This window comes from Nicotiana tomentosiformis, chromosome 9, assembly GCF_000390325.3.
Source record: "Nicotiana tomentosiformis chromosome 9, ASM39032v3, whole genome shotgun sequence".
In the NCBI taxonomy this organism is placed as follows: domain Eukaryota; kingdom Viridiplantae; phylum Streptophyta; class Magnoliopsida; order Solanales; family Solanaceae; genus Nicotiana; species Nicotiana tomentosiformis.
In genome coordinates, this window is record NC_090820.1 from 55,578,426 (window position 1) to 55,591,872 (window position 13,447).

At 40.8% G+C, this 13,447-nt stretch overlaps 1 protein-coding gene across 1 annotated transcript; it reads left to right on the forward strand.

Moving 5' to 3' along the window:
- The first annotated feature begins 8,715 nt into the window (after positions 1 to 8,715).
- LOC138898812 (uncharacterized) lies at positions 8,716 to 10,717 on the forward strand. The gene is made up of 3 exons (XM_070184917.1): positions 8,716 to 9,548; positions 9,826 to 10,096; positions 10,514 to 10,717. Exons 1-3 carry the CDS (start codon positions 8,716 to 8,718, stop codon positions 10,715 to 10,717), a joined length of 1,308 nt encoding a protein of 435 aa, XP_070041018.1.
- The last annotated feature ends 2,730 nt before the right edge of the window (positions 10,718 to 13,447 follow it).

Consider the following 13,447-nt stretch of genomic DNA (forward strand, 5'->3'; position numbering starts at 1 on the left):
TATGGAATCCTATGGACGATCTATGAAATGCATAGATATATTGTGTATGGAACCCTATGGACGGTCTATGAAACGCATAGGCATATTGTGTTATGGAACGCATAGGTATATTCTGTATGGAATCGTATGGACGGTCTATGAAATGTATAGGTATATTGTGTATGGAATCCTATGGACGGTCTACGAAATGCATAGGCATATTGTGTATGGAATCCTATGGACAGTCTATGAAACACATAGGTATATTCTGTATGGAATCCTATGGATGGTCTATGAAACACATAGGTGTATCGTGTATAAAATGTATAGGTGTACGGTATGAATAAATATTATGGATGGTCTATGAGACACATAGGTATATAATATGACATGTGAACACTAAGAATGGTCTATGAAATGTATGGTCATAAAATAAGAGAGGGATATGGACGGTATAGTGAGACGTATTATTAACGCAGGCATTAGGTGCCACTTTCAGTGGCGTTGTTTGTACATGTTGTTTAAATTACATTATATTACATATTCCACGTATAGTTCATATGGCTAAGTTAATCCTAAAAGATGTTTAAAATTATGTAAGTATAATAAGACTTGAAATTTGAATCTATGGGATGTTTCGTAGTTCCTTGATGTCCATTATTTGCCTCTTATTTGAGTTACCATATTTTCATATGTTCTGTCTGCCTTACATACGAGTACTATTCCACATGTACTCACGTCCCTTTTGCCGGGGGCGTTGCATCTTTTAATGGATGCAGGTGGTTCCATAGCATGTGGTATCGATCACTAACAACAGTATATCCTTCTCTCAGCTACTTGGTGAGCCCCATTTCATAGCGGGGTCATGTACCTTTTATTTTCTCATGTATTGTGCTTTGAGGTATAGCAGGGGCCCTGTTGCCGGAATTATCTTAGTACTCTTTTGTATCTATTAGAGGCTCCGTAGATATGGTGTGGGTTGTGCGTTGGTATTGGGAAGGTCAAACTAATGATGTTGCAATTGTATCACATGTTCCATTTCTAAACTATGAATGTGTAATGTAACATTTTGGGGACTTATGAATGTAGTAGCTAATATTAATGGATTGATGTTGTATGCACGATCTTCTTAATGTCTTATTAATGAAAAGATATCTTCTCATTATTGATGGGTAAGATTGGGTAGAAGGCATCTAGTAGGCTTGGTCGGCCGGGTTCACTCGATTGAGCGCCGGTCACGCTCCTCGAGTTTGGGGCCAATATCATCAATGAATAATATGACAAACGAATCAAGATATGGATGAAATACAATGTTCATCAGGTGCATGAATGCTGCTAGGGCATTGGTCATCCCAAAAGACATCACAAGAAACTCATAGTGACCATAACAGGTCCTGAATGCCGTCTTTAGAATATCTGAGTCTCGAATCTTCAACTGGTGATACCCAGACCTCAAATCAATCTTTGAGAACACCCTCGCTCCCTGAAGCTGGTCAAATAGATCAACAATGTGCGGCAAAAGATACTTGTTCTTGATTGTAACTTTGTTCAACTACCTATAGTCGATGCATGTCCGCATAGTACCATCCTTATTCTTCACGAATAGAACCGGTGCACCCCAAGGCGACACTCTAGGCCTAATAAACCCCTTATCAAGAAGTTCAAGAAGTTGCTCTTTCAATTCCTTCAACTCTGCTGGTGCCATGCGATACGGAGGGATAGAAATGGGCTGAGTGCCCAGCAACAAGTCAATACCAAAATCAATATCCCTATCGGGTGGCATGCCCGACAGGTCTGCAGGAAACACATCCGGAAAGTCTCGCACTACCGAAACATGATCAATAGTAGGAGTATCAACACCAACATCCCTCAAAGTTCTCAAACTTTTCAATTTCCACAAAGACAACTCTCTGTCAAACTTTTCAATTTCCAAAACTTGTAATTTTCCAACTTTCGGCATTTTAAGCCTAAATCAACTACGGACCTCTAAATTACTATCCGAACACACCCCTAAGTCTAAATTCACCCAGAGGTGCTATCGGAACCATAAAAACTCCATTTCGGAGCCATTTACTCATAAGTCAACATCTGATCAACCTTTTCAGCTTAAACTTCCAACCTTGAGATTAAGTGTCTTAACTTATTCCGAAACATCCCCGGAACCAAACCAACTATCCCGGCAAGTTACATAATAACAATTTAGCGTAGAATAAATAGTAAATGGGGGAATGGGGCTACAACACTCAAAACGACCGGTCGGGTCGTTACAGATTATGTATGGATTTAAACATGGAATTTTGTAGAAATTGTAGGATTTTAGAAGAAAACCTAGAATTTGATATTTTTGGATTTTGACGATGAAATTGGACATGGAATTAGGAATAAATTACATATTTGTGTTCGTGGTGTTATGGGTAATGTTTATCTTTAAAAACATTTAGAATCCAGGCACGTTGGCCTGAGGGTTGACTTTGTTGACTTTTCGAGTGGTGTTGTGAATTTTTATGAATTGTTAAATTAAAAGCATTGGAGTATGTTTTGACTAATTTGCACATTGTTTGACTAGTTTCGGATCAATGGGCATTGGTTTGAGGTGTTAAAGGGGCATTGGAGACGGTTATGGAACTTTAGAGCGAGGTAAATCTCATGTCTAACCTTGTGAGGGGGAAACTATCCTGTAGGTATTAAATTGTTATGTGCTACTAGTTGTGGGTGCTACATACGCACGAGGTGACGGGAGTCCATACATAGCTAAAAACATGTTTATGTACGGGTAGACTTAAGACTTTATCATGGAATATTTGAACTCAATTTGCTAGCTTAGTTAATTGAATTTATAATTGAAATTGATTTGGGAATATATTAGGCCGAGCCTTTATCACCCTGAGTTGTTTGGCAAGATATTTGATAAACGCCAAAAGTCATGTTTACTTTATGCTCCTGTACTTCTGTTGTAAGCGCGTGACCCATAGTTCGATAAGTTTCTTCCTTTCTTGTGGATCGGGCTGAATGCCTCGGCAATATATTGAGATGCATCTCTGGTTCGCGCCGGTCAACCCTCGGCAGTGTACACACCAGTCTGGATCGGGCCGTACGACCTTGGCATAATCGTGCATGATACCGCTAGGAGTCCAAATATTCATGAGATTCCTCTTTGACTGAGACCTGGCATTTATAGGGTATTCCTTATTCGTTTGTGATTGCACTTAATATCTTGGATCTGTTGAGATAGCATATGAGATTTATATCGCCAAAGAAAGGTTGGAGGATTGTGTGAGCTACAGTTTTTACCTCATTATTACTATTGTGTGTCATATTTATTTATGATTTATTATATTATTTTATTGGACCACTAGTAAGTGTCGATGTTGACCCCTAGTCACTAATTATTCAGGGTTAGGCTTGATACTTACTGGCTATGCATTACTTTACGTACTCATGCTACAGTTATGTACTAAATGTGTAGCATCTGACCAGTTCATATGGTGGTCATCTTGGCGCGTAGGCACAGCTGCTGAGGGGAATTTATGGTGAGCTATATTCCATGCTACGTGGCGCAGCTGTCATGACCTAATTTCCCCAATAGACCGTGATGGTGCCCAACGTCGCCGCTAGGCAAGCCAACGGTGAACTAGCCATATATTTGTTCTTTTTAATAATTTCAAAGTAGTTGATTTTATTTATTAAGAGAATGATTAGTAGGAAATTATAGAAAAGTAAAGCATAAACTAACTAAAGAGTAAATATAGTGAATTTAATACTCAAAACCATAAAGTGTCTATAAGATTATTCCCAAAACCCGGTGTTACAAGTGTATGAGCAACTAGTAGAATATACAAAACCTCCTATACTACTGTCTGGAGTAAGATAGATAGAAAATAAATACAATAAGAGAGACTTCGGGCGCTGAAGAACGGGCACAGAGAGCAGCTCACCATTATGCCTCGGGGGTAACGGGGGTACGCGCCTGAATAACTGCCAGATGCACCTACCTCAGCTCTTGTAGGATTAGTGCAAAAGTGTAGCGTAAGTACATAAACAACATGTACCCAGTAAGTATCTAGTCTAACCTCGAATAAGTAATTATGAGAGGTCAACATCGACACTTACTAAGGGCCAATAAATAAAGTACAGAAATTCTAAATAGGCATGGAGTACATCAATAACAATAATGCAATAATGAAAAATAAATAAGTGATTCTTTAAATAGATATCAATTAATATCTCCAATTAACACATACTAATTTCAACAAATAAGAGCAATCAATGTAAATTATAATTTCTCAAGTCATGGATTTAAAATCAAGTAAAATCGGACTCTGGGCAATATCATGCACGGTTTATGCCGATGTCGTATGGCCCGATCTAGAATAATGTGTACACTACCGAGGGTTGATCGGCACGAACCATAGATGCATCTATTATACTGTCGAGGCGTTCAGTCCGCTCCACAAGAAGAGAGAATACTCTACGAATTTTGATTTAACGGCTACTACAAGACTAATACACTAGGAGGCACAATTTCTACTAACGGTCAAGTAACCCGCCAAAACTCAAAGTAATGAAGTTCGGTTCCTTTGAATCCTTTATCAAGCATCAATATAATTTAAGCACTTAAACTAACAAGTAGAGAATAAATAATACAAGTGTTACATGATAGAGTCCTAAAACTACCCGAACATAAGCATGATTTCAAGCTACGCACGGACTCTCGTCACTTCGTACGTACGTAGAACCCACAATTAGTAGAAAATAGCAATTTAAATACCTATAGGGTGAATTCCCTCTTACAAGGTTAGGCAATAGACTTACCTCGTTCCCAAGTTCACTTTTCGGTCCACGAATCACTATAAAAGCCTCAAATCGGTGCTACGCAATCCGAAACTAGCCAAATATTGTATAAATTAATCAATATATGCTTACTTTGTGATGTTGATGAGAATCCCCCACAAAAGTGCTCTCAAAGTCGCCCAAGACCAAGTGAAAGTGTGTGGAAAGTAGGCTAAGTCTCAAATTAAAAGAACTCCACTACCCAGCGACTTTCGCACACAAGCGGCCAAACAGTCGCACCTGCGGAAAAATCCATCGCAGGTGCAGTCCTCCCCTAGGCCAGCTCCCCTCGCTTCTGTGGGCCAATGCTCACTTCTGCAAGGCCGCTTTTGCGAAAAAAAGGATCGCACCTGCGATCCTACCCCAGCCCCTCCTACTTCCGCTTTTGCGGAAGAAACTCGCGCCTGCGGATACGCATCTGTGCCCAGGCTTCCTCACCTACGAACCCAGGCCTGGGCAGGCCACGTCCACTTCAACGATGAGTCATGCGCACCTGCGTGTCTGCTCCTTTGGCCAAACCCTCCGCAAGTGCGAAGACACCAGAACAGCTGAAGCTTCAGCAAAACAACCAAGTCCAAAATGTTCCGATTTTAATCCGATTCACACCTAAGGCCCTCGGGACCCCGTCCGAATATACCAACAAGTTCCAAAACATATAGTGAACCTACTCGAGGTCACAAATCACGTCAAACAAAGTCAATTCTATGAATCACAACACCATTCAAGCCTATCAAAACTATGAGCATCCGACTTTCAAAACTAATGCCGAATCATACCAAAACAACTCCGATTGACCTCAAATTTGGCACACAAGTCAGAAATGACACAATGGACCTACTCCAGGCTCAGAAACCTAAATGGACCTCAATAACACCAAAGTCTACTCCAAACCAAATTTAAAGAACTTGAAAACCTTCAATGAATCAACTTTGAACATTAAGCACCGAAATGCTTCCAGGTCACCCAAAACCCGATACGAACATACGCCCAAGTCCAAAATTATCATACGAACCTATTAGAACCGTCAAATCCTAGTTCCGAGGTTGTTTACTAAAAATGTTGACTCAAGTCAAACTTAGCCATCTTAGGCCACTATTAAGGAACCAAGTGTTTCGGTTTCAACCCGAACCCTTTCAAACCCAAGTCAATCATCCCCATAAGTCATAAAATAGTAAAGGCACATACAAGGAGTCTTAATCTATGGCCCCGTAAATATTTTCCTAAAAACTGGTGTTTGGTGATGCCGGGGCACGCATAGAGGTTAATAATAGTAGAAATTCTTGGGGATGCCGGTGATGACGGGGTAGGCGTAGAGGTTCGGACTTTTTGGATTGAACAGTACACTGGGGAGTTGAAGGAAAATATTTGGCAACAATAGGCATTCCTACTGCCCATTCTGCAGCTGCATAATCACTCTACGGATCGCATAATGGTCGTAAGTGAGACTGTTTTTCTGGGTCATTTTGATGTCATTTTCGCGGCCCATTATGCAACCGCATAATCATTTCGCGGGCCGCACTCTTATCACACAATCAGCCTTGGAGTTTTGTGGAGGGAGTTTCTGCGGTGCATTATGCGACCGCAGAACAGGTCTGCGGGCCGCATAGTGATCGCAGACCCAGTCAGTTTCTTTCCAGTTTTGGCACCCAATTTGTGTGGCCGATATGCAGACCGCATATCCATTCTACGGTCGCATATGCGACCGCAGATCCTGTTCCGGGGCAATATTTTTGGGTTTTTATAACCCGACCCTACTTCATTAAATACACAAAAAGGATCATTTTTGAGCAAAAATTCTGTTGGTTTAGAGAGAAGGGAGAGTGTTTTTAGAGAGAGAGGAGACCCTAGGCTAATTTTCATCAATCTTTGGTCAAATCGTGGAATATTAACAAGGATAACTTACTAGGTCTTCATCCTAACGGTAAGATTTTACACCCTAACCCTCAATTTTGAATTTTGTCTGGAATTAGGTAATTAGTAAGATAATATTTGGGCATGAGAGTTGTTGTCTTGAATGCATGTATTCTTGAAGTATGTGGGAAGGTTGTGATCTAAACATGGTAGAGAATGGGTTGGGAAATGAGGGAATCTTCCACAAAAAGGACATTGAAACCTTAATGCACACTCAGTGTTTGATAAAATGCTCAAGTGAGCTAAAACCATGATCATCTTCCTAGTTTTGGTTCAATTTGTTATATTTCTAAAATAGATTGAAGTTGCTAAGAATTTCAAAATATTTTAATGTTTAAGGAAGCTCAATTGAGGTATGTTGGCTAAACCCCGTTCTTCTTAGAATCGAATCCCACGGTGTTCATGTTATTAGAGTAAGTCCTTAATCATTTTTAAATTGGCTATTCCTAATGTGGTTGTGTTGAAGGATGTATGTTCAATATTTTTTCTAAATGCTTCAGCATGTCATCTTGCCATTTGAGGATGTGTTCAAAATGTGGAATATGTGTTAGAAATGTTAAGATTTCATGTCAAGATCGGAATAAAGGTTGTTATGCCAAATTGTATGAAAAGCCTTTATGTGCCTAAGATTTCCCAAATTGCTCATATGTGAATTTAATGTCTTGAATGGGAAGCCCTATTGTTGTTGATAATGATAATGATATTTGAATGTGGAAAAGGGAACTGGAACTATGAAATACGGCCAAGTGCCAAGAATGACTTTGTAATCGTGATCACTAGTGCCAATGAATCGAATGAATATGAAAGAAGTATGATGTGAGATGATTGACTGAAAAAGGTAACGTCTTGGGTGAGACGGCCTAGCTGATCGGGCCGTGATCGGACACCATGCCGCACACATGGTGGTGACTGTGCTGAAAATGATAATTAAAATTGTGGTTATGGTTGATGTCTCGAATGAGACGACCTAGACGATCGGGTCGTGATCAGACTCCGTGTAAGAATACAGTGATATTGTGAATTATGGTATATCGACATTAAAGATCACCCAACCTAATAACATGAAAATTGACTTGAAAACTTATGTGATCCTTATTTGATGATTTAATATTGTTTGAAGCTCTTATTGAACTCATGACTGTTTCCTCCTTGTAATATTATTCATTCGATTGAGATGGTGTTTTGTTTTACATATTATTACTATTCGACAGTACTAACGTCCCTTTTGCTGGGGACGTAGCATCTTTAAATGGATGCAGGTGGTTCCATAGCAGGCAATGTTGTTCAGCGATAGCAGTACACCTTCCTCCTAGTAGACTTGGTGAGCCCCACCTCATTCCGGGGTCATGTATCTTTTGTACATTATGTTATCGCATTTTGAGGTATAGCCGGGGCCTTGTTGCCGGCAGTATCATAACACTCTTTGTACCTTTTAGAGGCTCTGTAGATACTTTGTGGGTCGTACATGGGTGCTAGAAAAGTCAAACATATTATGTTATGTTTTGATCTCGTGTTTTAATCCAATCATAAGAATGTGTATATTTTTGGACTTTAAAATGATGTAACCAACGAGAGATTTAGTATTGTATGTATGAACACCCTACTGTCTAATTAATGAAATCATGTCTTCTCTTGATCATGGGTGAGTTGGGTAGAAAGTATCTAACAGGCTAGCTTGATCGGGTTCACCCGGTTGAGCGTCGGTCGCGCTCCCCGAGTTTGGGGCGTGACAAACTTGGTATCAGAGCCTAAGGTTTTAAAGTGTCCTAGGGTGTCTCGGAGCCGTGTCTAGTAGAGTCCTCCTTATTGGTGTGTTGTCGACCACATCTATAAGTTTGAGGCTACTTGGACATTTAGGAATAATACCCTTCTTTGATATTCTAAATCGTGCGATGAAACAGATTGTGAAACTGTTCCTCCTCTAACTCGTGCATTCCTTTAACTTTCAGTACATGGAACCTAAGAAGAGAGAAAGAACTGGCCAAGGAGCCAATGATGCCTCAGGAGTGGCAGTTGACCCTTTACTTGATGATGCGGGTGAATACCCGAGGGGCGAGGGTAATCCCCCAACTGCTACACTACCTGATTCCACTATACCTGACCAGGCCACATCAGTTTCCTGCACCTACTGAGGGTGCAGCAGTTCTTCCAACTGATATTCTGATTCCACCTCCAGTCCCAGCTTCTGATTCTGGTATTTCCAAAGGGGCTCTTAGGGGAGCTATCCAGATGCTGACACAGATAGTGGCTTCTCAGGCTCAGAGATTAAATGTTACACCAACTTTTTCTATTCAACAAGGGGGTTCTATTGGTTATAGGATGAACATGTTTTTTCAGTTGGATCCTCCGATGTTCACGTGTGCTAATCCCGAGGAGGACCCACATGACTTCATTGATAAGATGCATAAGACTCTCCGAGTTATGCGCGCTACTAAGACGGAGGGAGTGGAGTTGGCCGCCTACCTCCTGAAAGGGGTGGCCTATTCTCGGTTTGGGCTGTGGGAGGACTCTCGGGATGAGGGGAGCCTTCTAGCGAGGTGGAGTGAGTTTGCTGACGCTTTGATGGACCATTTCTTTCCTTTCGAGACTAGGGCAGCCCGTGCCACAGAGTTTGAGAACCTTAAGCAAGGAAGTAAGAGTGTGTGGGAGTATCACATGGAGTTCGTGCGTCTGTCTAAAGATGCTATTTTCATGTTGCCTACTATGGAGGGCCTTAGCCCTTTGGTTATCAATGATGCCGCTACAACTGCCTTGAATTCAGATATGAACTATAGGAAGATGATAGCATTTGCTCAAGCTACAGAGAACCGTAAGTTGAAGAACAGAATGTAGAGAGAGGGTACTAGAAAGGCCTAGTTCGCGGGCAACTTTGGGGAGTCATTTGGTGGGGGAAGATCAGCTTTTAGGGGGTAGGGGGGGTCATCAGGGCCATCCCAGTATTTTGCTTAGTCCTCAGCCAGTGCACCGCCAGCAGGGCCCAGTCAGTAGTAGGGGACCCCACCAACAGGCAGGAAGGAGATTCCAGTAGCAGCGGAGGCCCACATGCCCCAGGTATGGGAAGATGCACTTGGGGATATGCTACATGGACCTACCTATATGTTACAGGTGCAGATTGAGGGGTCATATTCAGAGGGAGTGTCGTTCATCCCGCCAGGGTACGGGCAGGGGCACGGCACAACCATCTAGTTCTGCAGCTGCTACATCTTCAACACCCCCTCCAGCTCGAGGTACTCCAGCACGAACAAGGCGTGGTGCCGCTAGGGGTGGTGCGCAGAGTTCAGGAGGACCCAGCCATTTCTATACTATGAGTGGTCTCCAGAGTGCAGAGGATTCTCCATATGTTGTCACAGGTATATTGATTGTCCAATTTCATGATGTATATGCTCTCATTGATCCCAGTTCCAATTTGTCCTATGTTACCCCTTATGTTGCTATGGAATTTGGGATAGAACTGGAATAGCTTCCTGAGTCATTCTCTATATCTACTCCGGTTGGCGAGTCTATTATGGCCGCACGGGTTTATAGGGGTTGTGTGGTCACGGTGCATGGTCGAGACACCGTGGCCGATCTCATAGAATTAGGGATGGTCGATTTTTATGTAATTATGGGAATGGATTGGCTTTATTCATGTTTTGCCAAGCTCGATTGCCGAACTAGGACTGTGAGGTTTGAATTTCCAAATGAGCCAGTTGTTGAATGGAAGGGGGATAATGTGATGCCAAAAGGTAGGTTTATTTCTTACCTTAAAGCCACGAAGATGATTAATAAGGGGTGTATCTATCATTTGGTCCAGGTTACGGACACCGATGCTGAGGCACCTACACTCGAGTCTGTGCCACTGGTGAATGAATTACCTGAGGTCTTTCCTGATGAGCTCCCTAGGATTCCGCCAGACAAGGAGATTGATTTTGTGATTGATGTGATGACAGCCATGCGGCCTATATCTATTCCTCCCTACAGGATGGCACCAGCAGAATTAATGGAGCTAAAGGAATAATTGAAGGATTTGTTAGAGAAGGGTTTCATCCGACCGAGTGTGTCACCATAGGGCGCACCGGTTCTCTTTGTGAGGAAGAAAGATATGTCACTGAGGATGTGTATTGACTAGCGACAACTCAACAAAGTCACAATAAAAAACAAGCACCCATTACCAAGAGTAGATGATTTGTTTGATCAGTTACAGGGCGGTAGGTACTTCTCCAAAATTGATTTACGGTCCGCGTAAAACCAATTGAAGATCCGGGAGCAAGATATTCCGAAAACAGCTTTTAGGATTCGGTATGGGCACTTTGAATTTCTGGTAATATATTTTGGGCTAACAAATGCCCTGGCGGCTTTCATGGATCTTATTAATCAGGTTTTCAAGCCTTTCTAGATTGCTTTATGATAGTATTCATTGACGATTGTCACAACCCAAAATTTCCTCCTTCGGACCATGATGGTGCCTAACATTTCACTTGCTACGCAAGACAACGTTAGAATAATATTAACAAATTTATAAACCAATTTAAATTATTAAAAATCAAGGAAACAAAAGCGGAAGCAAAGTTTGAAACATAGTGAAATAATCCATAAAAACAACGGTGTATAAATACCATCCCAGAATTTGTGTCATAAGTACACGAGCTTCTAGAATAAATACAAATAAAGGGCTGAATAAAATAAACCTGTCTGGAAATAAACACACAGCTAAAGTAAAATAGACGGGGACTTCATAACTGCGGACGCCATGCAGTTATACCTTAAGTCTCCTCTGGTAGTTGAAATCCGAGCAAGTCTATGGTACGCCGCTGGGACCAACTCCAAAATCTGCACAAGAAGTGCAGAGTGTAGTATCAGTACAACCGACCCCATGTAGTGTAAGTGCTGAGGCCTAACCTCGACGAAGTAGTGACGAGGCTAAGGCGGTTCACTTACATTAACCTGTATGCAATATTAATAACAACAACAAATAATAAAAATAAATCACGTAACTCATTTATAATAATTGAAGCCAACTCAGCAGTCATAATCCATTATTATTTTAACCAATTATGTTGCAGCGTGCAACCCGCTCTCACAATATATTCACATTCAATTATGTTGCAGCGTGCAACCTGCTCTCCCAATATTTTCCTTTTAATCAAGTCTGTCATATATTTATTTCAATCAAGTATATATATAGACTTTTAAATAATTATGGTGCGGCGTGCAATCCGATCCCCCAATATTAACTTTTCAATAAGTCTATAGTGGCATGCAATCCGATCCCCCAATATTGACTTTTAATAAGTCTGTTGCAGTGTGCAATCCGATCCTCCAATATGGACTTTTTAATAAGTCTGTTGTGGCGTGCAACCCGATCCTCCAATATTGACTTTTAATAAGTCTGTTGCGGCGTGCAACCCGATCCTCCAATATATCCGTTTCAATCAATTCTTATAGAAAATATTTCTCCAATAAATGCAATAATTAATATAAAATTATAAGACAACAAGCATACAACAATTATGATTTAATTATGAAACAAACAATGACAAATTGCAAATTATTATAGAAATCAGGGAGAAAATAGGCAGTTTAATATTTAATATGCTAAATGTCAAAAAATAATTAAAACACATAATTCAAATAGCATGTAACAATTAATGCAGGAATTTAAGAATTAATATTTGACAAAGAATAGGAGAGAAATAATTATTATTATAATTAATTTATGATTTAAAATAATTTATGATTTTTCAAGTAAGCAGGCAAACAATTAATTTGACGACGTATAGACACTCGTCACCTTGCCTATACGTCGTTCACATGCAATTCACATAACAAATAATTTAATGGTTCTATTCCCTCAAGTCAAGGTTAACCATGACACTTACCTTGCTTTGCAAATTCCAATCAATTACTCGACCACAACTTTTCCTTTTAAATATTTCTCCAAAAGCTTCAAATCTATTCATAAACAATTCAATATACTCAATACGAATCATAGAAATTAATTCCATATGAATTTACTAATTTTCCGGATAAAAACCCAAAATTCATTAAAATATTCGATAGTGGGACGCACGTCTCAAATCCCGGAAAAACTCGTGAAATCCGAATACCCGTTCCGATATGAGTTCAACCATATAAAATTTGTCCAATTCCTATATCAAATGGACCTTCAAATCTAAATTTCTCGTTTTTGGAAGATTTTAGAAAAATCTGATTTTTCTTCCATAAATTCACGGATTCATGACATAAACGAGTATGGAATCATAAAATATAATTAATATAGGATAAGAAACACTTACCCCAATGTTTTCCGTGAAAATCGCCCAAACATTCGCCTTAACCGTGCTCAAAATGACCAAAACGAGTAAAAATGTCGGACTCTTCGATATATACACTGCCCAGACCTTTCCGCACCTGCAGTGCCTGGGCTCGCACATGCGAGCTCGCATCTGCGAAATGGGGCTGTCATGCGAGGCCTCGCACCTGCGGAGGAAAAATGCGCATCTGCGTTGCCTTCGCTTTTGCGATTATTTGGTCCATTTCAGTGGACGCGCGGGTGCGTGTAGGTTTCCTTACCTGCGGACTTTTGCCCAGCAACGCCCGGGCGCATCTGCGATCGAAGACTCGCTTCTGCAAGCTCGCACCTGCGAGAAAAATCCGCATGTGCGATTACAGTAGAAGGAAAAATACAGATTTTGCTTAAGTCCAGTTCTTGATCCGATTTCAATCCGTATCACTCTCGGGGTACTCG

What these genes read in the sequence shown, in the direction of transcription:
- LOC138898812 (XM_070184917.1), top strand. Translation starts at nt 8,716, where the DNA reads ATGCCTCAGGAGTGGCAGTTGACCCTTTACTTGATGATGCGGGTGAAT. An exon ending in CGTAAGTTGAAGAACAGAAT is followed by an intron (nt 9,549 to 9,825) that starts GTAGAGAGAGGG and finishes TATATGTTACAG; the next exon opens with GTGCAGATTGAGGGGTCATA. An exon ending in TGATTGTCCAATTTCATGAT is followed by an intron (nt 10,097 to 10,513) that starts GTATATGCTCTC and finishes CATTTGGTCCAG; the next exon opens with GTTACGGACACCGATGCTGA.